Source organism: Somniosus microcephalus, chromosome 3 (genome assembly GCF_052327205.1).
Source record: "Somniosus microcephalus isolate GS21.2 chromosome 3, FLI_Smic_1.0, whole genome shotgun sequence".
Classification (NCBI taxonomy): domain Eukaryota; kingdom Metazoa; phylum Chordata; class Chondrichthyes; order Squaliformes; family Somniosidae; genus Somniosus; species Somniosus microcephalus.
In genome coordinates this window covers 115,939,328-115,966,651 of record NC_140989.1, presented here as the reverse complement: position 1 = coordinate 115,966,651, position 27,324 = coordinate 115,939,328, and the positions used below count along the sequence as shown (strand labels likewise).

The 27,324-nt window shown below is 42.7% G+C and overlaps 1 protein-coding gene across 3 annotated transcripts in view; it reads right to left on the bottom strand.

Annotated features, from left to right (window-relative positions):
* Window positions 1–937: 937 nt before the first annotated feature.
* Window positions 938–27,324, bottom strand: part of zdhhc14 (zDHHC palmitoyltransferase 14) — a 251,958-nt gene continuing 225,571 nt past the window's right edge. For 2 of the 3 annotated variants that reach the window (XM_085981519.1, XM_085981521.1), the window contains one exon: window positions 938–3,897. In XM_085981519.1, coding sequence (XP_085837645.1) covers window positions 3,496–3,897 — 402 coding nt within the window. In that variant the 3' untranslated portion in view covers window positions 938–3,495. The remainder of the gene's footprint in view (window positions 3,898–27,324) is intronic. The other variant, XM_085981520.1, reaches the window with a different exon arrangement.

Here is a 27,324-nt window from a genome sequence, read left to right as displayed (position 1 = left end):
ATTTCTCTAGCATTTATTTACTCATGTCTCCTAGCAGGTGGCATCGCTGCATATGAGGTGAAGATCTGCTCAGCATTTGTTGCTGTGTGTTGCCTTGACCTTATTGGTGTATTGCTAATATTGGATCAGTATTCTCTGTTGCATTTAAAAACAGTATAGAAAAAAATCCTTATACGAATACATTTTAATCCTGTGCAATATGGTTCTTGTGATATTCTGAATTCATCACATCAAATTACTCTCACTACTACCACCAGCAGCAACACATCTGTAACCACCAACAGTTAACCCTCATGCAATATAACTAAAAATTCTCTCTGTGGACACAGCCCAAGGAAAAAATATATAATTGAGGAACTGGGTGTATTTCCACAATTGAACTAGATTTAGCGTGATAATTTAATACACGCATAATTACACTTCACTTGAAATCTTAGTGACAACACCATTAGATGACACTTTTGTGTGAAATATTAATGAGACAATATTAAAGAATACTAACATCCATAGAATAAAATCAGCTCATTAATCTGGCCTTATATAAATGATATCCATGACTCAAATTGATAGTTCCATTAACAATGCATGTATTACTGATTAATGACAATTACTTTCAATTGTCCTTCACAACCTTGTCGATATGGCTGGGCTTCCAATTACAAAATCTTCAGTTTTTTAACTTTAACAAACACAGATTAGATATTAAAATATCTGAGATTGTGTGATGGTTGAAAAGTAAGCACAATTTGAGTCCCACTGAACTAACCATGGTGGGTCTGTATACAGATGCCACCTAGATAAAATATTGCTACATGCACAAGTGCTGCAATTGATGTCACTCGCAAAATAATTCCATATAGTACCTAAAGTGCATACTGGGAACATGCCAGCTTTCAGTAAAAAAAAAATCATCCCTTCATCCTTTGACACAGAGAAATAAAGAATCATAATATAAACTTTATATTTTATAAAACAAGTACAGTGTAAAGTTTCAACTAAACATTCCTTCACACTCTCACCATTATAGATTTGAACTGAATAACTCCTGGATGGAAAAAACACTTATTTTTCTTCACACTTCCCATTTTATCTGTTTGCCCAGCATACTTTCAATTGTGTGTGTGATGGTCTTAGAATGACATATGGGTGAAACATGTGAGTTACTTAGGATTTTAACAAAACTGTATATAGAAAATTCAAATAAACAAAACAAGAATGTATTCAGGAGGAATAGGGAAGGAGGGAAGGGGGGCAGTATTGATCAAAGATATGGTTACAGCCCTGGAAAGGAATGATGTGCTTGAGAGTTAAAATACAGAATCTATTTTATTACAGTTAAGGAGCAGAAGAGAGGCTGTTACGCTGCTGGGTGTATACCATAGACCATCAAATAGTGGGAAGGAGATGGAGAGCAAATCTACAAGCAAATTTCAGAAAGATGTAAAAAGAGAGTAGTGATAATGGTGGGGGGAGGGGGGACTTCGAATTATCCTAATATATTATCCTAATATAGACTGGGGGAAAAAGTGTAAAGAGCAAGGAGGGGAGGATTTCCTGAAATATGTACAGTAGAACTTCCTTGATCAGTATGTTTCCAGCCCAAAAAGGAATGAAGCAGTGCTGGATCTAGTTCTGGGCAATGAAGTGGGGTAAGTGGAGCATGTTTCAGTGGGAGAGCATTTGGGAAACAGTGATCACAGTATCATACGGTTTAGAGTAGTCATGGAAAAGGACAAGGATAAATGTTAAAATCATAATATACAGTACAGTAAGTACAGAAAGTGCAGAGGAGAACTGAAAAAGAAAATAACAGGAGCAAAGAGAATGTATGAGAAAAGATTATCAGGAGAGGCAATATAAACTAAATGGTACAATTTTAAAGGGGGTGCAGTAATAGAGAGTCCTGGGGATACAAATCTTTGCATGTGGCAGGACAAGTTCAGATGCTGTTAAAAAATGTTTAAGGGCTTTATAAATCGAGGCATAGAGTACAAGAACAAGGAAGTTATGGTAAACCTTTATAAATCACTGGTTAGGCCTCAGCTGGAGTATTGTGTCCAATTCTGGGCACCACACTTTAGGAAGGATGTCAAGGACTTGCAGAGAGATTTACTGGAATGGTACCAGGGATGAAGGACTTCAGTTATGTAGAGAAACTGGGATTGTTCTCCATAGAGCAGAGAAGGTTAAGGGGAGATTTGATAGAGGAGTTCAAGATTAGGAATGGTTTTGATAGAGTAAATAAGGAGAAACTGTTTCCACTGGCAGGAGAGTTGGTACCCAGAAGATACAGATTTAAGATAATTGGCTAAAGAACCAGAGGGGAGATGAGAATTTTTTTTATGCAGCGAGTCGTTATGATCTAGAATGTACTGCCTGAAAGGGCGGTGGAAACAGATTCAATAGAAACTTGCAAAAGGAAATTGGATAAATACTTGAAAAGGAATACTTTTGAAGGGCTATGGGGAAATAGCAGTGGAGTCAGAATAATTTGATAGCTGTTTCAAAGAGCCGGCACAGTCATGATGGGCCAAATGGCCTCCTTCTGTGCTGTATGATTCTAACAAGTAAGCAGATTTATATTAACCAAAACTTAATGTTGTGGGAGACTTTGCATAGCAAAATTGGGCAGGAGTATGCGTTTTAGCTGAGCATAGTAATTTCATTATACACAACTGCCAAGGTATATGGATTTAAAGAATAAAAGGTGTCCTCAATTTATTAATATCCACAGGAAATAATTATCACCCGTTTTAAACGGTGACATGGCACAACACAGCTCCTTCTCGAACACTTTACATAAAAGAGATAAATGATATGGTATTCTAGGTCCTACTAACCAAAAAAAATTAATAGGTTGCATTCTTTTAGTTCTCTGCATTCCTTTTGCCCTTATTTATACTCATTGGAAAACAAAGATCACCAATGTATTCAGTACATTGTACATACAGTAACACTTGTTTACAATGTGGCACAGTATCCTAGATTACAGTCTAAACAGGCTTTAGCAGAATACCTTGTAATGACTCACTCTAGACCACCTACTCAAGAGATGAAATACTCATGTTTAGGTGATAAAGACAATTCATGCTGGATTTAACAACTGATTCACTCAGTCTTCTCACTTTATATTTCAGCAGCCTGATAGGTCACAAATCTTTCCTACCCATCTCCACTGTGTCACAAGTCTTCAAAATATAGCACAATAGAAATAACACTGTTGTACAGTATCTGAGTGCAGTTGAAAGTCTTTTGCCATGGCTCCACAGATAAAACAAGTCAGTGAAGTATCGCTTCTTAGTCTGAATAAGGATGGCTCTTTTCTTCTTCACACTGTGGCACATATTCTCTGTTACCAGACTAGAAGTGATTGTCTGTTATTTCATGTGTCAGTTTGTGATGGTATTATGAAATTGGGATTATTTCCTGATACGACTTTTGGTGCTTCCAGCAAACATCTGGAATTGGGAAAGATTAAAATGGGCACAAAAGGGGTCAAACTGAGCTGAGCTTGACAAGGCCACGAACTGAATCCTCATGCATTGAATCCTGGGTGACTGCATTCAGGACATGCATCGTGTGGCTATGAGTAAGAGGGGTACCTGGGGTGAGCATTCCTGGAGGTGATGGAGCCTCTTCTGGCGTAAGAAAGTGGTGACCTTCACATTCTTCCTTTAGCGGCATTGTATCTGTTATTATGGTTTCTGTTGCGAGGTTTGATGTAGACGGTGGAGGTGTTGGCTGCCCAAGAGCTAACGTGGCACACGTAGGAGAAATTGTCATTTTCCCAGGGAGAGGGGGCTCTTCGCTGGTTGGACTTGATTCATTCTGTAACAACGGTGTGGCTGCAGCCTGCAAAACGAATTTAGTGCTCTGAATGCATTGGTCCTGATCACACTGAAGCATAAATGGAGAACAGATGCACGGAATATCAGAAATATGGAAGGAGTATAATGGTGACATATGGTGAAAAAGGGGAGGGGAAAAAAAGAGAAGAAAATTAGTAACTATGCTGAATGTTTCATGTGAAGCACTGTTGCATTGCAAAACTGGGTAAACATGCACAACTCTACACTTCATTCAATAACTCTTTCCCTCTACTTTTAAAATGGATAGCAACCAACAACAAAAACAACGTGTATATATATATAGTGCCTTTAACGAGGTAAAATGTCCCAAGGCACTTCACAGGAGCGTTATCAAACAAAATTTTACACTGAGCCACATAAGGAGATATTAGGGCAGATGACTAAAAGCTTGGTCAAAGAGGTAGGTTTTTAGGAGCATCTTAAAAGGAGGAGAGGCAGAGAGGCAGACATGTTTAGGGAGGGAATTCCAGAGCTTCAGGCCTAGTCAGCTGAAGGCATGGCCGCCAGTTGTGGAGCGATTAAAATTGGGGATGCGCAAGAGACCAGAATTGGATGTGCGCCGATATCTCAGAGGGTTGTAGGGCTGAAGGAGGTTACAGAGATAGGGAGGAGCGAGGCCATTGAGGGATTTGAAAACAAGAATGAGAATTTTAAAATCAAGGCATTGCTTAACCGGGAGCCAATGTAGGTCACAACCACAAGGACGATGGGTGAACGAGACTTGGTGCTAGGACACTGGCAGCAGAGTTTTGGATGACCTCAAATTTACAGATTGTGGAAGATGGGAGGCCGGCCAGAAGTGCATTGGAACAGTCGAGTTTGGAGGTAACAAAAGCATGGATGAGGGTTTCAGCAGATGAGCTGAGGCAGGGGCGGAGTCGGGTGATGTTATGGAAGTGGGAATAAGTGGTCTTACTGATGGCGAAGATATGTGGTCAGAAGCTCATCTCGGGGTCAAATATGACACCAAGGTTGTGAACAATGTGGTTCATGATCAGACAGATGCTAGGGAGAGGGATAGAGCCGATGGCTAGTGAACGGAGTTTGTGGCGGGGACTGAAGACAATGGCTTCGGTCTTCCCAATATTTAGTTGGAGGAAATTTCCGCTCATCCAGTACTGGATGTCAGACAAGCAGTCAGACAATTTAGAAACAGTGGAGGAGTCGAGAGAGGTGGTGGTGAAGTAGAGCTGGGTGTCGTCAGCGCACATGTGGAAACTAACACTGTGCTTTCAGATGTTGTCACCGCGGGACAGCATGTAGATGAGAACTAGGAGGGGGCCAAGAATAGATCCTTGGGGGACATCAGAGGTAATGGTGTGAAAGCGGGAAGAGAAATCATTGCAGGTGATTCTCTGGCTACGACTGGATAGATAAGAATGGAACCAGGCGAGTGCAGTCCCACCCAGCTGGACGACGGTGGAGAGGTGTAGGAGGAGGATGGTGTGGTCAACCGTGTCAAAGGCTGCAGACAGGTCAAGAAGGATGAGGAGGGATAGTTTACCACTGTCACAGTCACATAGAATGTCATTTGTGAGTTTGATAAGAGCAGTTTCTGTACTATGGCGGGACGGAAACCTGATTGGAGCGACTCAAACATGGAGTTTCAGGAGGCGACAGGATGTTCAAGGACTTGAGAGGAAAGGAAGGTTGGAGATGGGCGACGGTTTGCAAGAACAGAGGTGTCAAGGGCAAAGTTTCCACTAAGCTGTGCAGCCATGCAGTGGTCTTGAGGTCCCGCGCAGGCTGCTCACCGGCTTTTACACAGAAGAAACCGTGCATGCGCGAAAATTTGAATGGGTCGCGGAGCCAGTTAAAGGGACAGCGCACGGAAAAAAAATTAGAGCGAACATTGGTCAAGGGTATTTTTTTGAGAAGAGGCGTAATGACGGCAGATTTCAAGGAGAAGACAATACCAGAGGAGAGAGAACCGTTAACAGTATCAGCTAACCTGGGGGCCAGAAAGAGAAGTTGGGTGGTCAGCACTTTAGTGGGAATAGGGTCGAGGGAGCAGGAGGTGGGCCTCATGGAAAAGATGAGCTCGGAGAGGGCATGAGGGGAGATAGGAAAGAAACTAGAGAAAGATACAAGTTTAGGGGGAACCTTAGAGGAAGTTTGGCTCAGTGGGCTAGGGGAAGGAAGCGGCAGAGGTAGCTGAACGTCCATGAGTTCCTCGCACTTGTAGTTGGAGGTGAGAGTGGAGGAGGCAGGGGAGGGGAGTTTAAAAAGATGGTTTGCAGTTGAGAATAGTGAGCAGTTTTGGCAGATGAGAGCAGGACCCGATAGTGCTCCATCCAGATCTGGCGGTGAATGGCTAAACCAGTTATCCGCCACATAGATTCAAGTCTGTGTCCCTTAGACTTAAGGGAGTGGAGATGAGGGTCAACCAGGGGTAGCAGCCAGGGTGAGAGAGAGTAATGCTTCTAATGGGGACTAGGGCATCAAAGATAGAGGTGATAAGACAATAAGTTGCACTGCAAACACAAGAACATGCTGTGGAACAGAAGCTGTAATGCATTCTAGAAATTGATTACTTCTCTGATGTAGGTAGTTACCGAAGAAATATAAACAAACCACAAGAAAGTTATTATGCCTATTGACCGCTATGCATTAACAGTCAATGACCAGTTTAATTTTTAACATGGCATGACTTTGTCAAGCGGATCAATCAATCTACAAATAAAGCACGGGGGAGGGGTTGAAATTCATCTCTTCAATAATTTTAAAAAGTCAATGTGAATTTTAAAAAATTGTAAATCCTGTTTTGTATGCACATCTAATTTTTCCATCAAACGTATTGGCAGGAGTAATTTTTTTTTAAATTTGTTCATGGGATGTAGGCATTGCTGGCAAGGCCAGCATTTATTGCCCATGCTCTTCATCCTCAAGATGTTTAACTTGATAGTATTGCTGGTCACTTAAACAATTATTCTTGACAAACATACAAATTGGACATCCAGTAAACACATGGATAACAGAATGTGCGGTTACCTTCTGTAGGTATGGTCTTCATTATTCTTTGATCATTGTTCAACCTCCGCACATAAACAAACAGGCCATATCCAACCAACATTGACTAAGATATGGTCCGTTTAAGTCAGACACCATATCAGTCATGTACAGGTTGATTTTAACCTGTTCTAACGGGTACAAATGGGGTGATAAGAGAGTTAAAATAGCAATACATCACTTACTGCCCTGCCAGTTAGGACACGGATGATCCAGGCACCTGCCTGTATCAGGTGGAAGTATTGTTTAAATCGGGGTCCTTATTATATAGATAGGACATCTGCTGCGATTTTACCAGGACATAGCAAAACAGCCACAGAATCCAAGTCTCGCCCAGAAATCTGGGCAGTACTTGAAGCAAGCAGATATTTAAAAGGGGCATTCATGATGTTTTTGGATCACTGGATCTAGCTGGAAACAAGTCTACCATTTTCCAAAGCACTCTGAATGAGATAAGTCTTGATGGCCTTTTTGAAGCAGTGGCAGGCTCCTAAAACCTGCAGGTGCTCCTGACAATGGAAGCAGTTGTTGCAACACCTAAACTTGCAGAGTGGGTGTGTAACTGGCAAATGAATTTCAATATAGACAAGTGTGAGGTCTTACATTTTGGTAGGAAGAATAAGGAGGCCACATACTGCATGGATAATAAGAGTCTAACGGCGCGAAATTGGATTGGTAGTGTCCGTTTGGGCGCTATGGGTGGCATTTGAGTACGAAAATGGCATCCAATGCGTGCATGTGTGTGCACACACTTGGGGGGCGAATCGCAGCGGACGGCATATTGGTGAGGGCATTAGTGCACGAGCATCTAACTTCCACCGGAAATATGCAGGACAGGCAGATCATGACATCAAGGCAATGCTAATTTGAGGCCAGCAGTGCCATTTTGGAGCTCAACGCTCCAATCAACACCCGCTCTTAAGTTCGTGTGTCAGCTGTGGCTCAGTTGGTAGCACCCTCGCCTCTGAGTCATAAGGTTGCGGGTTGAAGTCAAGAGACTTGAGCAAAAAAATCTAGGCTGACATCCCAGTACTGAGGGAGAGCTGCCCTGTCGGAGGTGCCATTTCTCGGATGAGATGTTAAACCAAAGCCCTGGTCTGCCCTCTCAGGAGGACATAAAAGATCCCATGGCACTATTTTGAAGCAGAGCAGAGGAGTTATCCCCAATGTCCTGGCCAATATTTATCCCTCAATCAACATCACTAAAACAGATTATCTGGTCATTATCACATTGCTGTTTGTGGGAGCTTGCGCTTTGCAAATTGGCTTCCGCGTTTCCTACATTACAACAGTGACTACACTTCAAAAAATACTTCATTGTCTGTAAAGCGTTTTGAGACGTCCAGTAGTCATAAAAGGCGCTATATAAATGCAAGTCTTTCGCACAGCTGAACATCCGTTCAGCAGCAGGAAGGATCCCCACCAGCGCTATTTAAAGGCATAATCAACTACTTACAGGTTAGTTGCTGGTTGATTTTGTCTGGCTGTTGCTGCTATACTTTCTATAGTTTGCTTCAAGTTGCAAAAGTCTACAGGGAGCGGTGTGGGACTGGAGGTGCTGAAGGACTTTGTCCTGACTTCAAGTCTTCTGCACAAACTACTTGCTGCCAGACATGGGTGCACTAGTGGGAATTCCCCTTGGAATACAGTATGACTTGGAGAATGAACAGAGGCCAGACAGAGCTGGACAAGTTCTTGGAAGAGGGAAGAGGGAGGAGGAGGAGGGGAGAAGGGCTCTCAGCAGGAGGCCATATCCACCCAGGGTATTCAGGGAGTAATTCTCCTACCTCAACCTAAACGAGGAACAGTGTGTGAGACGTCTGCGCTTCAGTAAGGACGTCCTCACTGAAATATATCACCTGCTGCAGCCACAACTGCAACCTCAGAGCAGGGCAAGGATCACATTGCCAGTGGTTCTGAAGGTGACCGTGGCCATGAATTTTTATGCATCTGGCTCATTTCAGGCTGGAGATATTTGCAACATCTCAGTTTGCCGTCCACTGTTGCGTAAGGGAGGTCACCGAGGCTCTCTATTCAATGAGAGCTGACTACATTTAATTCTCTCTTGCCAGAGGCAAGCATAAGGAGCGAGCACGCGGCTTCACTAGGATTGCAGGGTTCCCCATGGTGCAGAGTGCCATTGACTGCATGCACATTGCTTTGCTAGCGCCGCATTTCAACTCTGCCATGTACCAGAACCAAAAGGGATTCCATGCCATCAACGTGCAGCTGGTGTGCGACCATAGGCAGCACATCATGCAGGTCAATGCCTGGTATCCTGGCAGCAGTCATGATGCCTTCATTCTGCGGCAGTCCGCTGTGCCACCTGCATTTCAGCCACCATGGCAAACCAAAGGCTGGCTACTGGGCAACAAGGGCTATCTGCTGACAATATGGTTCCTGTACACAACCCACACACATATGCGCAGTATGCATACAACAGAAGCCATGCTGCCACACGAAATGTGATAGAGCAGAACATTGGTGTGCTGAAACAACACTTCTCTTGCCTGGACCGCTCCAGTTTTTGAGGGCTTTCCAGTTTAGCCCCCTAAATGTGGTAGAGGAGCAAAGGGATCTAGGGGTACAGATACACAAATCAGTAAAAGTAGCAACGGAGGTTAATAAAGCCATTAAAAAAAAGGCAAACTAAACACTGGGGTTCATTTCTCAATAGAATTGAAAAGTAGAGAAGCAATGTTAAACATGTATCGAACCATGGTTAGACCACACTCAAAGTACTGTGAACGGTTCTGCTCTCCATATTACAAAAATATAGATGCACTGGAGAAGGTGCAAAAAAGAGTCACAAGGATGATACCAGAACTGAGAGGATATACTTATGAGGAAGGACTGAACACACTGGGTATCTTTTCTCTGAGGGGTGACCTAATAGAGACCAAAACTAGGGGCCATAAACATAGAAACATAGAAGATAGGAGCAGGAGTAGGCCATTCGGCCCTTCGAGCCTGCTCCGCCATTCAATGAGATCATGGCTGATCATCCAAATTCAGTACCCTGTTCCTGCCTTCTCCCCATATCCCTTGATCCCTTTAGCCTTAAGAAATATATCCAACTCTTTCTTGAATATATTTAATGAACTGGCCTCCATCGGCCTCTGTGGCAGAGAATTCCACAGGTTCACCACTCTCTGGGTGAAGAAATTCCTCCTCATTTCAGTCCTAAATGGCTTACCCCTTATCCTTAGACTATGACCACTGGTTCTGGACTCCCCGGCCATCAGAAACATCCTTCCTGCATCTAGTCTGTCCAGGCCTGACAGAATTTTATAGGTTTCGATGAGATCCCCTCTCAATCTTCTAAACTCCAGTGAGTATAAGCCCAATCGACACAATCTCTCCTCATACGTCATTCCTGCCATCCCAGGTATCAGCCTGGTGAATCTTCGCTGCACTCCTTCCATGGCAAGAACGTCCTTCCTCAGGTAAGGCGACCAAAACTGCACACAATATTCAAGGTGCGGTCTCACCAAGGCCCTGTACAACTGTAGCAAGACATCCTTGTTCCTGTACTCGAACCCTCTTGCTACAAAGGCCAACATACCATTTGCCTTCTTAACCGCCTGCTGCACCTGCATGCTTACCTTCAGCGACTGGTGCACAAGAACACCCAGGTCTCTTTGCACTTCCCCTTCTCCCAATCTATTGCCATTCAAATAATAATCTGCCTTCCTGTTTTTGCCACCAAAGTGGATAACCTCACATTTATCCACATTATAGTGCAGTTGCCATGTTTCTGCCCAATCACCCAACCTGTCCAAATCGTACTGGAGTTTCACGGCATCCTCCTCATAGCATACCCTCCCACCCAGCTTTGTGTTGTCTGCAAATTTGGAGATATTACATCCAATTCCCTCGTCCAGATCATTAATATATATTGTGAACAGCTGGGGTCCTAGGACCGATCCCTGCGGTACCCCACTAGTCACCGCCTGCCACCCGGAAAACGACCCGTTTATTCCAACTCTTTGCTTTCTGTCCGCCAACCAGTTCTCTATCCAAGTCAATACCTTGCCCCCAATCCCATGTGCCTTAATTTTGCACGCTAATCTCTTATGCGGGACCTTATCGAAAGCCTTCTGAAAGTCCAAATACACCACATCCACTGGTTCTCCCTTATCTATTTTACCAGTTACATCCTCAAAAAATTCCAGTAGATTAGTCAAGCATGATTTACCTTTTGTAAATCCATGTTGACTTTGTCTGATCCTGTCACTGCTTTCCAAGTGCTCTGCTATTACATCTTTTATAATGGACTCTAGCATTTTCCCCACTACCGATGTCAGGCTTAATTCCCCGCTTTTTCTCTACCACCCTTTTTGAATAGTGGGGTAACATTAGCTACCCTCCAATCCATGGGTACTGTTCCAGAGTCTATCGAGTTCTGGAAGATGACCAGCAATGCATCTACTATTTCTAGGGCCACTTCCTTAAGTACCCTGGGATGTAGATTATCAGGCCCTGGGGATTTATCGGCCTTCAGTCCCATCAATTTTCCTAACACCATTTCCCTACAAATACTGATTTCTTTCAGTTCCACCCTTTCATCAGACCCTATGTTCCCCGGCATCTCTGGGAGGTTATTTGTGTCCTCATTTGTGAAGACAGAACCAAAATATGTATTTATTTGGTCTGCCATTTCTTTGTTCCCCATTATAAATTCCCCTGATTCTGACTCACCAATAAATCCAATAGGAAACTCAGGAGAAATGTCTTTAACCAACGGGTGATTAGAATGTGAAACTTGTTACCACAAGTTGTAGTTGAGGCGACTAACAAAGATGCATTTAAGGAGAACACATCATGAAGAAAGGAATAGAAGAATATGTTGATGGGGTTAGATGAAGTAGGGTGGTATGAGGCTCCTGTGGAGTATAAACACTGGAACACACCAGTTAGGCCTGTTTCTGCGCTGTACACTCTATGTAATTCTATCTGCGTGTTGGAGGAAGAATCAAAAGCAAGGAGACTAAGAAGCTGCATGGGGGGCTGCAGGAAGACTGCCGGGAAAGGGGGAGGGGGGGGCACCAAAGCGGCCAGTAACCTCCAAATAGGGTCTATAGAAACTGGGTCACTTACCACAATTGCACTGAGGAACAAATATAGAAGATAGGAGCAGGAGTAGGCCATTCGGCCCCTCGAGCCTGCTCTGCCATTTAATGAGATCATGGCTGATCATCCAAATTCAGTACCCTGTCCCTGCCTTCTCCCCATATCCCTTGATCCCTTTAGCCTTAAGAAATATATCTAACTCCTTCTTGAATATATTTAATGAATTGGCCTCAACTGCCTTCTGTGGTAGAGAATTCCACAGGTTCACCACTCTCTGGGTGAAGAAATTCCTCCTCATCTCTGTCCTAAATGGCTTACCCCTTATCATTAGACTGTGACCCCTGGATCTGGACTCCCCCGCCATCGGGAACATCCTTCTTGCATCTAATCTGTCTAGTCCTGTTAGAATTTTATAAGTTTCAATGAGATCCCCTCTCATTCTTCTAAACTCCAGCAAGTATAAGCCCAATTGACACAATCTCTCCTCATACGTCATTCCTGCCATCCCAGGTATCAGTCTGGTGAATTTTCGCTGCACTCCCTCCATGGCAAGAACATCCTTCCTCAGGTAAGGTGACCAAAACTGCACACAATACTCAAGGTGTGGTCTCACCAAGGCCCTGTACAACTGCAGCAAGACATACTCGAATCCTCTTGCTATGAAGGCCAACATACCATTTGCCTTCTTAACCGCCTGCTGCAACTGCATGCTTACCTTCAGCGACTGATATACAAGGACACCCAGGTCTCGTTACACTTCCCCTTCTCCCAATCTATTGCCATTCAGATAATAGTGCTCTGCTATTACATCTTTTATAATGGACTCTAGCATTTTCCCCACTACCGAATTCCCCGTTTTCTCTCTGACACCTTTTTTAATATTGGGGTTACATTAGCTACCCTCCAATCCATGGGAACTATTCCAGAGTCTATAGAATTTTGGAAGATGACCAGCAATGCATCTACTATTTCTAGGGCCACTTCCTTAAGTACCCTAGGATGTAGATTATCAGGCCCTGGGGATTTATCGGCCTTCAATCCCGTCAATTTCCCCAACACCATTTCCCTACAAATATGGATTTCATTCAGTTCCTCCCTCTCATTAGACCCTATGTTCCCCGACATCTCTGGGAGTTTATTTGTGTCCTCCTTTCTGAAGACAGAACCAAAGTATGTATTTAATTGGTCAGCCAATTGTTCCCCATTATAAATTCCCCTGATTCTGACGGCAAGGAACCTACGCTTGACTTCACCAATCTTTTTCTCTTCACATATCTATAGAAACTTTTACAGTCAGTTTTTATGTTCCCTGCAAGCTTACTCTCAAACTGCTCCCAATCCTCAGGTTTGCTGCTTTTTCTGACCAATTTATATGTCCTCTCCTTGGATCTTATGCTATCCCTAATTTCCCGTGTTAGCCACGGTTGTGCCACCTTTTTTGTTTTTTTATGCCAGACAAGGATGAACAAACTCTGTAGTTCATCCATGTGATCTTTAAATGTTTGCCATTGCCTATCCACCGTCAACCCTTTAACTAACGTTCCCCAATCCATCCTAGCCAACTCGTGCCTCATACCATCGTAGTTTCCTTTATTTAAATTCAGGACCCTAGTCTCTGAGTCAACTACTTCACTCTCCATCTTAATGAAGAATTCTATCATATTATGATTGCTCCTCCCCAAGGGGCCTCGCACAAGATTGCTAATTAATCCTTTCTCATTACGTAATACCCAGTCTAAGATGGCCTGATCTCTTTTTGGTTCCTCGACATATTGGTCCAGGAAACCATCCCATATACACTCTAGGAATTCCTCTTCCACAGTATTGTTACTAATTTGGTTAGCCCAATCTATATGTAGATTAAAGTTTTAGGAGGCTTTGGTTCAGCATCAAGGCTGTCCCTGCCCTGTGACATCTGCTGCAGCCAGGCCTGGAGTCTACACTGACAGGTGGCCATGCATTGCCTGTGGCCTTCAATGTCACGAGGGCTCTGACTTTCTCACCTCTGTGTCATTCCAAGATGCAGCAGGTGACATGCACACATCAGCTAGTTGGCCATGCATTCCTGCATCAAGCAAGTAACAAATGCTATCTTCCGAAGGACCAGTATGTACATCAAGTTCCCCATGTACAACATGAGCTGACTATTGGCTTTGCAGCAGTGAGCTTTCCCCAAATGCAGGCGGTCATAGATTACATTCATGTCACCATGTGCACACCGCCCCATGATCCAGCGGCATTCATGAACAGGAAGGGGTTTCATTTGCTGAAGGTCAAGGTTGTCACAGACCATGCTATGAGAATAATGCAGATGTGTGTCTGCTCTCTGGGGAAGTGCCATGATGCTGCGATACTGTGGCAAAGCATAGTGCCCCCACTTTCCCAACAGGACCAACCAGTGCGTGGATTACTGCTTGCTGACAAGGGCTACTCATTAACTAATACAAAAGCAAAATACTGCGGATGCTGGAAATCTGAAATAAAAATAGAAAATGCTGGAAATACTCAGCAGGTCAGGCAGCATCTATGGAGAGAGAAACAGAGTTAACATTTCAGGTCGATGACCCTTAGTTCTTATGAAGAGTCGTCGACCTGAAACGTTAACTCTGTTTCTCTCTCCACTGCTGAGTATTTCCCGCATTATCTGTTTTTACTACCTATTAGCTACATGTTTCATGATGCCACTACGCCACCTGCACTTTCCCGCTGAACATCGAGATCACAACAGCCATGGAAGTACTTCATCGAGCAGGTCATTGGGATTCTGAGACAGAGGGAGCCCTGAAATATAACCCGCACAGAATGTCGCCTGTAATGGTGGGCTGCCGCATTCTCCACAATCTCACCATTCAGCAGGGACAGACCCTGGAGATGGAGCAACAGGAATCCTGGCAGGACTCTGCGAAGAGGAGATGGATGAAGGGGAAGCTGCTCCAGTTGTCACTGATCAACTCAGAAACCAGCGAGTCGCTTCAACTACTGTCCCCCAACTCCGCCAAGACCCCTCCTCCCTTATATCTAGCCCAATCCTTCCACCCTCATAAGACAAATGTAAATCACTAACCATCAGTCAAACACCACATGACAGTGCAGACTCTGCAGCTAATGTTCAGCCAATCGGCACACAACCACAAAGACCTACTTTTCTTTAATGAATCCAGCAAGTGCCACAAAACTATATATTCATCCAGGTGCCATATAAGTGTCTTTTTTACTTCTCCTAACTATCGTGCTCCTACATTGGGCTGCCCTTGTGGCTTCAGCATTGCTGGTGGAAGGCTGTTCTTATTCTGATGAGGGCACTGGGGATGTTCGTGGTGGGTGACCTCTAGCAATAGGCTGAAGACTGACGCATCTCAGCTGCTGCTGGGGCTGTCTGGCCCAGCTGACTTGGTGGCACCTAAACAGGCACTGAATAAAGTCTGATGACGGTGCAGATGCACCACCCTCCTGAGAGAGGGCAGTGTGTGCAGCTCCCACAGTGCCACATCCACTCCCATGGGGCTGTGCATCTGCTCTCCTCATGAGTAGTGTGAGAGCAGAGTGGAGGAAGCCTGTGATCAATCGAAGCCCCTATTCAATCAATCCCCTTGTCTATCCATGCTGCTGTACAACCTTTCCAGGCTGGAGAAGATGGTGGAGGCCAGAGCTCCAATGGCAGCAGTTTAACCTTGGATGACAGCTGCCATCAATAGTGACAAGGGCTCTTGCATTGTATAGCCTTGCTGCAGCTTCCAGAGGATACCACACGCTCCATGATAGACTCAGAGAAGTTATGCCTTGCACCAGAACACTGCACATGCTAGAGGTGGACACCTCCATACTCTCAGTCATGACGTGGCAGCCCGGCAGCTGCTTGGCAGGTTGTCTAATACACCCACGATTTGCTGGTGCACTTCTAAGATCCTTCTCTTAAAACCTGGGGCACTGAAATCTGCATCTACGCTCTCTTCAGCAGTGCTTGGACCTGGGCTCGCCCTCCGGCCAACTGTGTCTTCCGTTATCCTTTCCACCACTGCCAGCTGCTGCTCACTTGTGATGTGAACTTCACCCTGTGCAGACCGCTCCACCTCACTATCTACTCCACCCTGGGGTTCTGATCGCTGTGCTGGTGTTTGTTGAAGAGGCATTGGGTGACAGTGTAGGCTGGCTTGGCTCACCTTCTTCTTCAGGAGGGGCTAATTCTACAGAGGGACCTGCAAACAGAAAAAAGAAACAATGAACAGCAAGTACTGGGCAGGTTAGGGAGCCTCAGACATGTGGAGTGGTGAGGCATTACCCGTTTGGCCAGCTCCCTGAAAGAGCTGCGCATCGAAGACAGATAGAATAAAAGAGAAAAAGGCAGAGACCCTGACGCTCCAATCCTCCCAACTCACCATCCCTGACGCTCTGAGGAAAGTCTTTACCCACAATCTCAAGGGCTTCCTGCTTCATGGGACATAGGACCTGGATGGCAGCACTCAGTCCTCCTATTCACATCTGCTCCTGGGTATTGTGTGCCAACTTGTCCTGCAGAAGGAAGCCCAGCTTATTAGTGTGTGGCTTTATCATTGTGAATTTGTGTGAGGCATGCGGAGTGTGTATGATGAGTGTGGCAACTGTACGCAGGATGGGGAGGTGCCACAAGAGGGTGACATTTGCTGGCAAATGCATGAAGAGTACAGAGATTTCCTTGTGTAACCAGGTGACAACAATATGCTGTATGTGTTCAATTCTGGGCACCACACTTTAGAAAGGATGTCAAGGCCTTGGAGAGGGAGCAGAGATTTATTGGAATGGTACCAGGGATAAGCTAATTCAGTTTTGCAGGGAGAAAGATGGGATTTTCTCCTTAGAGCAAAAAAGGTTAAGGGTAGATTTTATAGAGGTGTTCAAAATGGTGAGGGGTTTTGATGGAGCAAATAGAGAGAAACTGTTTCCACTGGCAGGAGGGTTGGTAACTAGAGGACACAGATTTAAGATAATTGGCATAAAATCCAGGGGGAGATGAGATTTTTTTTTACATAGCGAGTTGTTAAGATCTGGAATGCACTGCATGAAAGGGTGGTGGAAGCAGATTCAATAGTAACTTTCAAAAGGGATGTGGATATATACCTGAAAGGGAAAAGTCTGCAGGGCTACGGTGCAAGAGCAGGGGAGTGGGACTAATTGGATAGCTCTTTCAAAGAGCCAGCACAGGCACAATGGGCCGAATGGCCTCCTTCTGTGCTGTATCATTCTATGTGGCAGTTGTGAGGGCAACAGCAACTGCTGATAGTGCAGCTGAAACTCGGAGGGTAGGCTTAGTTTCCATTGTTAACTAGTGTAATTGCAGGTGGAGAGGAGTATGGGAGTACTTAGGATGGTGTGGAGGGGAAAAGCAAATTGCAGAGAAGGTATCATCACAAGAAGTAAATCTTACCTTGGCCGAACATGTCAGATCATTAAACTTCTTTCAGCATTGCAGCCATGTCCTGGGGGGGGGGGGGGGGGGGGGGTGGTGAGGCTCACTGCATTTACTTGTTCCGAAATCTTCCTGCAGCTTCTGTCTTGGCACTCTAGTCCTAGTGGAAGTGAAGAAGTACCTGCATGTCCTCACTTCATGCTGCAAGTTCTACACGGCAGCTTCTGAAATTCTTGATGTTCTTGCCTGTACCATAGCAGCCCTTCAGATTTACCTCCCAATGTGCAAAACAAAAAATTATGTCCTCACTTTAAGAGGTTGCTTCTCAATTTAAGAGATGCTGTCTCTCTTTATATTTACACTGGGCCAATGTTCCCGTTAAGCTGCATGACCACGCAGCGCGCTGTCTGAAGGTTCTGTGCAGGCTGCTTGCCAGCTTTATAATGGACAAACCACGCATGTGCGGAAATTTGAATGGGCCGCACAGCCCCAAAAATTAGAGGGAACATTGCACTGGGGCCACCTGAAATCACACTCCCTCACTGGCGAGCTGTCTGTTAATGCTGGAAAATATGTGGGCTACTTATCTGTCATAGAGTAATAAGGCCTGACCATAAAAATGGTTCAGGTCTCTCACACACTTCATCAACTGGAGAGCCTGATAGTCTTCTCTGACCTGCAGTGTAGATAGGGTTACATTGTGGAAGCATAGCTCAGGTTTTTTTTCTACAAGGGGGCAGCAGCAAATGACCCAACTAAGTAATGTTTGATTAAATATGCTTATCATGATTCTCCAAGTGCACCAGGCATGGGAGCGAACCAAGCAAGTATGTGTAGATTGAATTAATTCAAAGATTGTGAATTATACCTTCAGCAGGTAACCTAATATTATTCTACTATTATTCTTTGGTCTATTAAAATGCAAATAACTTACACCAAAGTAGTACAGATAATGAAGCCAGTTTGTAACACGATGGGGACATGGTGCTTGTGAGCTTGTTGTTGAGTCAAACCAGTAATACTTCGTGAATGCAAAAGTAAAATTACTCCATGTAGCTACCTTGCAGGCAAAATCAAGACCATTGCTATTCATTTTCCCTGGTGAATCACAACCACCTACAGAAAGAATGACACTGTACCAACAAATTAAATGCACATTAGCAATAGGTTTGCTCAGCCCAAAATAAATAACAGCCTAGAAAAATAAAATTCCTTGGTTTTACCTACATGAAATGGTACGGCTCAATTAACATTAACAAAATGTTCTGATGAAAGGTCATCGACCTGAAACATTGGCCCAGAAATTCGGGTCTCCACGGGTGAGTACGCATGGGGTACTCGCCCGTAAGCACAATGGAAGTGCCAGTTTCGTACATGCACTGCGCATGCGCGGGAAACCGGCACTTCTGTTCCCCTGAAAGAAGGGGTTGAGAGGTGGAATGCGTGCGCAGGAGAGGCAGCGCGTGCGCATCGAACTTACGTTTTTTTTCCAGGTTTTTCCGGGAGGGTAAGTCTCCAGGAGTTACACTTTTAAAAAGCAGGCCTGCTTTTTACAAGGTAAGTGGTGAATTAATTAAAATTAAAAAAAATTTCCCACAGGTTTATTATTTTTAAATACTTTAAAGGTAAGTTTATTTTTAGCCCCGTTAGAAAATGTAATTGATTTTTTCAAAAATTTACATTATTGTTTAAAATAGTTATTTCATGTAATTTATAGTTATTTTAAAAATGTGGTTTTAAAAAAAATGTATCTGAAGATTTAGTGATCTTTTGGGGCTTATAGTATTTATAGGTTTGACAGGTCTTCCTGTCAAACTTATGAATGAAGCATTCCCTGCTACCATTGGCTCTCTATGGCCCACGTGATCCCAGGGGACGCATCGAACTAACTGTGCCCCTGGGATACACAAGCACTGCGCACCAGCAGTTGGAGGAGGCCCAGGATCGGAATTCCACACGGGCCCACAGCTCAACGGCCGGCGCGGTAGGTAAGTGCAGGTCGGGGGCTTGCACCCCCGGGAAGCCCCCGACCCGAATTTCTGGGCCATTAACTCTGTTTCTCCCTTCACAGATGCTGCCTGACCTGCTGAGTATTTTCTGTTTTTATTCAGATTTCCAGCATCCACGGTATTTTGCTTTTGTGTTAACAAAATGTTTACTTGAAGTAGACATGTTGTCCAGGGATGTGTATTGGCTGGTTGAGGCTTAGTTCTGACTGATGAAGGACCAACGTTCTCTCAGGTTGACGAAAGGGTCATCAACCTGAAACGTTAACTTTGTTTCTCTCTCCACAGATGCTGTCTGACCTGCTGAGTATTTCCAGCATTTTTTGTTTTAATTTCTCTCAGGCTGTATAAGTCTACCAATACTCTAGCATGATCTGGTGAACAATCCTGCATAAGAGAGGAAATGGAGGGAAGGCATAGAGGGTCTTCCCCACCAAAGAAAGACAATTTAATGCTACAGTTCAACTATCTTGGCTCCTACAGCAAGATCTCAGCACTCTTTTGCCATGAAATCTTTCTCAAGGTAGTGACATCAGGTCAAATGTATCTTCATACTGATAATTTACTCCCTTTTCTGTGGTATTTTCATTTCTCAATGTTAAACGTATGCATCCTTGAAAGTCTGTGGCTGCTAGTCTTTCTCCAGAATACACCATGTGAATTATCTGCAGCAGTATTTCCATCTTCAAATGTTTAATCAGAGTGAAGTAGGAGACCATGAAGTCCACTCTGGATTGAAGGGCGCCCATTCAGCTCCTCTGAACATTCAGTAAATTTATCCAGGAGAAAAAATGTCATACAAAGGTTCTACCAAATGCCACCAAGCCCGTTAAGGTGTTGCACTGAGCAGTGAATGACCTGTAACTTTTGAAATGACTTAAAACTAACATAAAAAAGTTACTAAAAATTAAAATAATTTTTTACAAAGCAGTAGAAAGTAACTAACAGTGTTTTGCATATACACTTCTTCACACAAAAACATGTCACAAAAAAAGACAGAAGAGGTCCCACAACTTTGCCGACGAAGACTTACGGACACTGTTAGACGAGGTTGAGATGAACATAGAGATAGGAGTAGGCCATTCAGCCCCTCGAGTCTGTTTCCACCATTAGATTATGGCTGATCTGTATCTTAACTCCATTTACCCACCTTGGTTCCGTAACCCTCAATACCCTTGCCTAACTAAAATCTATCAATCTCAGTTTTGAAACTTTCAATTGACTTAGCCTCAACAGCTTTTTGGGGCAGAAAGTTCCAGATCTTCACTACCCTGTGTGAAGAAGTGCTCCCTGACATCACCCCTGAACGGCCTCACTCTAATGTTTCCTTGTTCTGGACTCTCCCAGAGGAAATAGTTTATCTCTATCTACCCTATCAAATCCTTTAATTATCTTGAATACCTCAATTAGATCATTCCTTAATCATCTATATTCAAGGGAATTCAAGCCTAGTCTATGCAACCTGTCCTCATAATTTAACCTTTTTAGCTCCGGTATCATTCTGGTGAATCTGTGCTTAACCCCCTCCAAAATATATTCTTTCTGAGGTGCAGTGCCCAGAAATGAGCACAGTACACCAGATGGGGTCTAACCAGAGCTCTGTACAGCTGTAACATAACATCTACCCTTTGTATTCCAGGCCCCTTGAGATAAAGGCCAACATTCCATTTGCCTTTTTAATTATTTTTTGTACCTGTCCACTAGCTTTTAGTGATTTCTGTACTTCGGATCCCTAAATCTCTCTGTTCATCCAGTTCCTAACTTCTCGCCATTTAGAAAATACTCTGATCCATCTTTCTTAGGTCCAAAATGGATGACCTCACACTTTCCCACATCGAGCTCCATCTGCCAGTTTTGCCCACTCACTTAATCTATCAATGTCCCTTTGCAATATTGAGCCGTCAACGGTCAGACGTCCAAGGCACCACGCAAAATCAGTATGGTGGCGTGGAAGGAGATGGTAGAGATTGAATAGGCCAGTACTCTGTTGCTCTTGTTATCTGATGAGTGCACTGGCCATTACTGGTGGCAGTGTTATTAGAAGAGAAATACTCTCCATCAATGCGGTGGCCAAAGACTGGATTCTATAAGCAAGGCAACGTTTTGCCTGGTTTGCAGGTAGAATCAAACTTTAAAAAATACATTTGAACAAGTGGCCCTATAATCATCGATTGTCCCAACTTTATAACAAGAAATGTTGATGGCAAATGGTGTGAATACAACTGTTGAGGATGATGTGTGTGGATCCCAATGTTCCTGAAAGAGGAAACTGCACTGGTGTTTTGAGACCAGGTACATCTAGTACAGGAGTAGCTATGACTCCTAAATTCTCATGGCTTAAACTGGAGGAACATAGGAACAGGAGTAGGCCATTCAGCCCCTCAAGCTTGTTGCATCATTCAATTAGATCATGGTTCATCTGCATCTCAAATCCATTTAACCTGGCCTGGCTCCATATCCTTTAATACCCTTACCTAACAAAAATCTATCAATGTCAATCTTGAACATTTCAAGGAGAGTTTCAGAGCCAGCTGAGTCGACTCAGTCAATTAGACATTCATTACAAGCTTGCTTCTTAACAGGATGTGCACTTCTAGAAATTGTGCATTGTCATTACACAATGCAAATACATTTTATGAATGTCAGTCACTGCAAAGACTTGTGGCAGATCTCAAAAAGAGTTGAGGATGAATCAACCAACTACACAGCCCAGCCAATGCAACATTTAAATGTGAAAATAACCAGAATGCAGATGAGTTTCAAACTCAACAAAACTTGTAAATGCTGATCATAAACTTACAAAATGTAACAATGCAAGTGTTATCTTGAATTAATATGCAAAACAGCGATAAAGTGGTGAAAATGCACTAATTCTTGATGTGCTGACAACATAGCTGCTGCTGTAATGGGGAAAGAGAACTGAGCTTCCAGAATGAGGTGATGGAGAAAACCACATATTCAATTTGAACTGTATGGCACCAAACTATTAAATAGCTAGTGTCCCAGTGATCTCCTTCCCATTTGGATACGGCCTCTTTCGAGGTTGAATAGAATGAGGCACAATATTTGTAGAAACAGAATATCTTTTAAAGCTGGGTAAAAACTAAGCGTTGTGCTGGAAGGCCATTTCAAGATATATCAAAGCAATTTATGACAGCTTCCATTACTGTCTCTAAAATCAAATTTCTTTGGCAAACTTTATCCTTTTCATTCCTCAAATTAAGCTTTTGGACTGTGTTAAAATCTGAGAATTAAATAACTATGGATTATTGTCCCGTCGCAAATTTTGGTAAAAAAAACTGATGTGAGCAGTTTTGCGCGTCAATAAAAAGTGCTAATAGATTATCCACATTTACCGTAGCTTTTAATACACAGAGGAAGAGGAGAATAAGAGGGTGAGATTGGGAATGAAAAATAGAGGGGCTTGTGAGGGAGAGAGGCAGCAATACAGGTAATGAGAGAGGAAACGAAAGAGAGTGAGAAGGAATGTGTGCGTGAGAGTGAGTGAAAGTGAGAATATGAGAGAACAGAAGCAGGGAGAATGAGAATTAAGACAGGAAGCAAGAGAGGAGGAAAAACAGAAGTGTGAAGAAGTAAGAGGCAGACATGGGGAAAGGACTGTGTGAGAGTGATGAGAAATATGGAAGAGAGAGGGGAATGTTAGAATGAGAGGCAGAGACACCGGGAATGACAGAGATCGATGAAGAGAGGGGGAGTGAATGAGAGAAGAATGAGAAAGAGGAATTGTGGGACAGAGAGCGATTGTGAGATGGAGACGGGGCATAAGAGAGTATAATCCAGATTTTAAGTAAATAGTTGGAAACAATGCATGTCAAAAATCACTTTGGTGGGCTATGTTTTAAAATTTATTGCATGGTGCACTTGTACCAGTTGTAGTTACAGTCAGACTACAAGTGAAATAAATATATATACTGTATATATAAAACTTAGACGTTTTACAATATACAACTTATTTTTCAGATTCGAGGTTTGAAAAGTTGCCTGCATCTTTATTAAAGTACTAAAGAAATATGGCACTTTTCTTCAGTCAAAACTTTTCTTAAAAGCATTGAAGTAACTGAAAATGAACTTCGATCTGTCAGTCACTACAGCCACATTAAAAAAATCAGATTATGCCATGTCTTGTTGCTTTGAAATATACCAGTGGATTTATGTATATATTTTTGTCAGTACAGTAACAACACTGCTGTTACAAAGATGTAAACAAGCCATGCAAATAATACATAACAACATTTAATTCAACATGCAGATTTATTGCTAGAAAATACATGCAACTTTCATGCAAAAGGTTACAGCTTGTTAAACAAATACTGTATAAATATCAAAAATATTTGCCGTTAGTATTATGGTTTTAAAATGTGCTCAGCAGCACTACAATAGTATCTGCAGGCTCAAACGGCAGCAGAATAAATGGATGGCATGGCTGTTCTCTTTACTGGATTTAAAAAAAACCTTTATTTATTCTCTTTTTCACCATTTTCTTCTCTTGAATGTGTTAACTCCTTCCTGGAATATGGTTTCCACAAGTGGCGGTTGCCCTCTGGTACCTACTTAAATGGCCATTATTGAAATGTGAGCCTCAACAGTAAGTGTTGGCACGCTATGTGTCTGTGACTGACAGGCTACTCTTTCATTCTCCCTAGTTCAGGGTGCTGAATAAATTTTAGTGCTGCTACCTCTGCCCCAGCTAAGATCAGCAAACAGAACAGATTTGGGATCGAATTTGTGACCTTCCTGTTCTGTATGACCCAGCTGCTGACTGGATAAACTCAGAGAGGTCAATATATAAACATTTATATCCTTCAGATTGCTGGCATTTTTCAGATTCACCACTCCCAGTTGATCCTCGAGTAAAATTACAATTTTACTAAATTATGCATAATTTAATAAAACATCATATTGTAATAAATATGATGAAGTAAAGGTTTTGAATTGAATTTGGCATATAAATGCATATTACTAGTTTTGATTACAAAATTATATTTTACATGGCTGTTATATGCAGATGATATGAAATTTGTCAAAATAGTAGATAGTGATGAGGATAGTTCTAGGCTTCAGGATGACAGACAGGATGGTGAAATGGGCAGAAGCATGTCAGATGGAGTTTAATGTGGAGAAGTGTGAAGTGGTGCACTTTGGAATGTCTAATATGGAAAGACAGTATACTATAAATGGCACGATTTTGAAAAGTGTAGATGAGCAGAGAGACCTTGTTGTCCATATACACAAATCCTTAAAGGTGGCAGGGCAAGTTGATAAGGCGGTTAAAAAAGCATGTGGGTTACTTGGGTTTATAAATAGAGGAATAGAATATAAAAGCAAAGAGATCATGCTAGAACATTATAAATCACTGGTTAGACCTCAGCTGGAGTATTGTGGACAAGTCTGGGCATCACACTTCAGGAAAGATGTAAAGGCCTTAGAAAGGGTACAGAGGAGGTTTACCAGGATGTTACCAGGGATGAGGAACATCAGTTATGAGGAGAGGTTGGAAAAGTTAGGACTGTTCTCCTTGGAACAGAGAAGGTTAAGAGGTGACCAAATAAAGGTTTTCAAGATGATGAAAGGTTTTGATAGAGTAGATTGAGAAAAATTATTCCCTCTGGCGAGTGGGTCAATAACCAGAGGTCATAGATTTAAAATTATTGGCAGAAGATCTAGATGGGAGACGAGAAGAAATGTTTTCACTCGCGTTGTCGGGATCCGGAACGCTCTACTTAAAAAGGCAGTGGAAGTTGATCCCATAAATCATTTTAAAAGGGAGTTGGACAGATACTGGAGGATGAGGGACTTACTGGGTTACAGACAAAAAGCAGGGATGTTGGACTAAGCACGACTGTTCTTTCTAAGAGTCAGCACAGGCATGATGGGCCGAATGGCCTCCTTCTGTGCTGTATCTACAATTCTATATAGTCATAATCACAAAAAAACTGCACTGTTAATACTGGACCTCATTAGCCATTGACAATGCACAATTATCCACCAGTTTCTACATTTTACATGTACTGTTGTGTGTGCAATATTTAGGTATTTGAAGATCACTAGTAAACAATTCAATATTACATGTTCTCTCAAACAACTGAGTAACAATACCTATCTAGGAAATGAGTGGAAGTAGGCATACATTCCTCTTACAAAAATAGGCATTTCAGCTACAGCATCCCTCGGGATACAGTGTCCATATATAAAACAAAGGCTTGCCTCCTGATTCTCTGTCACTCTGTCCCAGTATTGCTTACATGCCTTCAATGGTTACTCAATCCCCATTCCCACTGACTGACATGACTGCCCTGAAAAGGTAATTGCTTTCATAGTTGTACTTTTCACAATTAGTACATGTGTCTGGGAACTCAGGATTGGGTGAGGGATGATTTCAACATCTCCTGCTTTCGCTAAAGAGACAAAGCAGAGGACGCTGGAATCATCTGACCCCGGGGAGCGTTCATGAACAGTCACAACAGGGGAATTACAATACTTTCAGGCTCCACATTGCAAGGAGCAGGGAGGACAGTACCAAACAAGGTGAGGTGTAGTGTAAAAGTTTATAGGGTAGAACCTCTGCAGGAGTTACCCAATCTCCCGCAGTAACACCCCAGAAAAATTGTGTCATTTGTCTGGGTTTTCCGCTAAACTTAGGAGGGGAAATTGAAAGAACTCCCCATGGAAATTCTGGATGTATCTAATTAGCACAATAAATCTTGTATCTTAGGGGTTTAAACAAAGCAACATTTTCAGCCAGAAATAACACCAGGTTCTTCTTTTTCAATTAAAATGAACTATTAAGTCAAATGTATAATACTGTATTTACTAGGTGAAAGTTAGAGGAAAAATTCAGTGTTACTAAAGCAATTATTTCCTTATTTTATAAGTAGCTCTTGCCAGTTCTATATATATATATATATACATAATATATAGTTTAAAACATATATAAATTTAAACATTTTGTGAATAACTTTAGACATTTCATTAATTTTAACCGTAATTATTATTCAAGTTGTTAAGACTGTCAATTTTCAGATGAAAATCAGTCAAACTAAATAGAAATAATTAAAAAATCCAGAAATTTATCAAGAACAAAAAAAAATCAGCAAAATTGAAAGTGAAAGACTAACTAACACATACAAGGTAGGGCCTGAAAATTCCATTATCAACTAACCTGGAGTGAGAAATACATACCATTGGAAAGGCAATCAGAAATTGAAAAACCATCTTTAAAAAAAATCACTTCCTCAATTCTATTTCCACTTTTATACAAATGGGTTATTTTGAATTGGTTTCCAAGGTGACAAGGCTGTTAAAAGTTTAAAATTAACAATTGCTAAACAAAAGATCCACTTCACTTGGGTGTGAGCATTTTTGTGGTAGTATTAACCCTCTGGCTTTTAATGCCATTGTAGAATCCCAATAAAGAACATAATGGCCCAGAATTTGCAGTCAGCGGCAAAGCAAAGGCGTTTTCTGCTGGCCCAAAAGAAAGCTGCCCACAGAGATCTCGCGAGAAGTTTGCCTTTTTCGACATTCAAGTGATTGCAGCGCTCTGTAGGGAATTCCCTCTTTAGTGCAGCCAGTGTTGGAGCAGTGAATGACTGACTGCAACTTCAGGATTTCCGCGTTTAGATGCGCATGCGCTACACCTGAAGGTGCAGTCAGTTTCAAAGGGGCAATCACGGTAAACGATAGTAGTTCGCCGTTATTACCCACTGAAAATTCCGGCCCGATATAATGGAAAACCTTTTCCAGCACAGATAAAATTCTGTGTACAAAGAACAACTTCACTCTGCACTTAGCCCATCTCAGGTTTGCATTATCAGACCACAAGTGGGAACTGCATGTAACAACAGTACATTGCAAGTACCATAAGGATAATAGCAGGTGCATTTAAGAGACTGTCTTTCCAAATAAATATTAAAATAAAAACATTATTGGGATAAACTGGAGCTTTCACTTGTTGGTTTTGTGA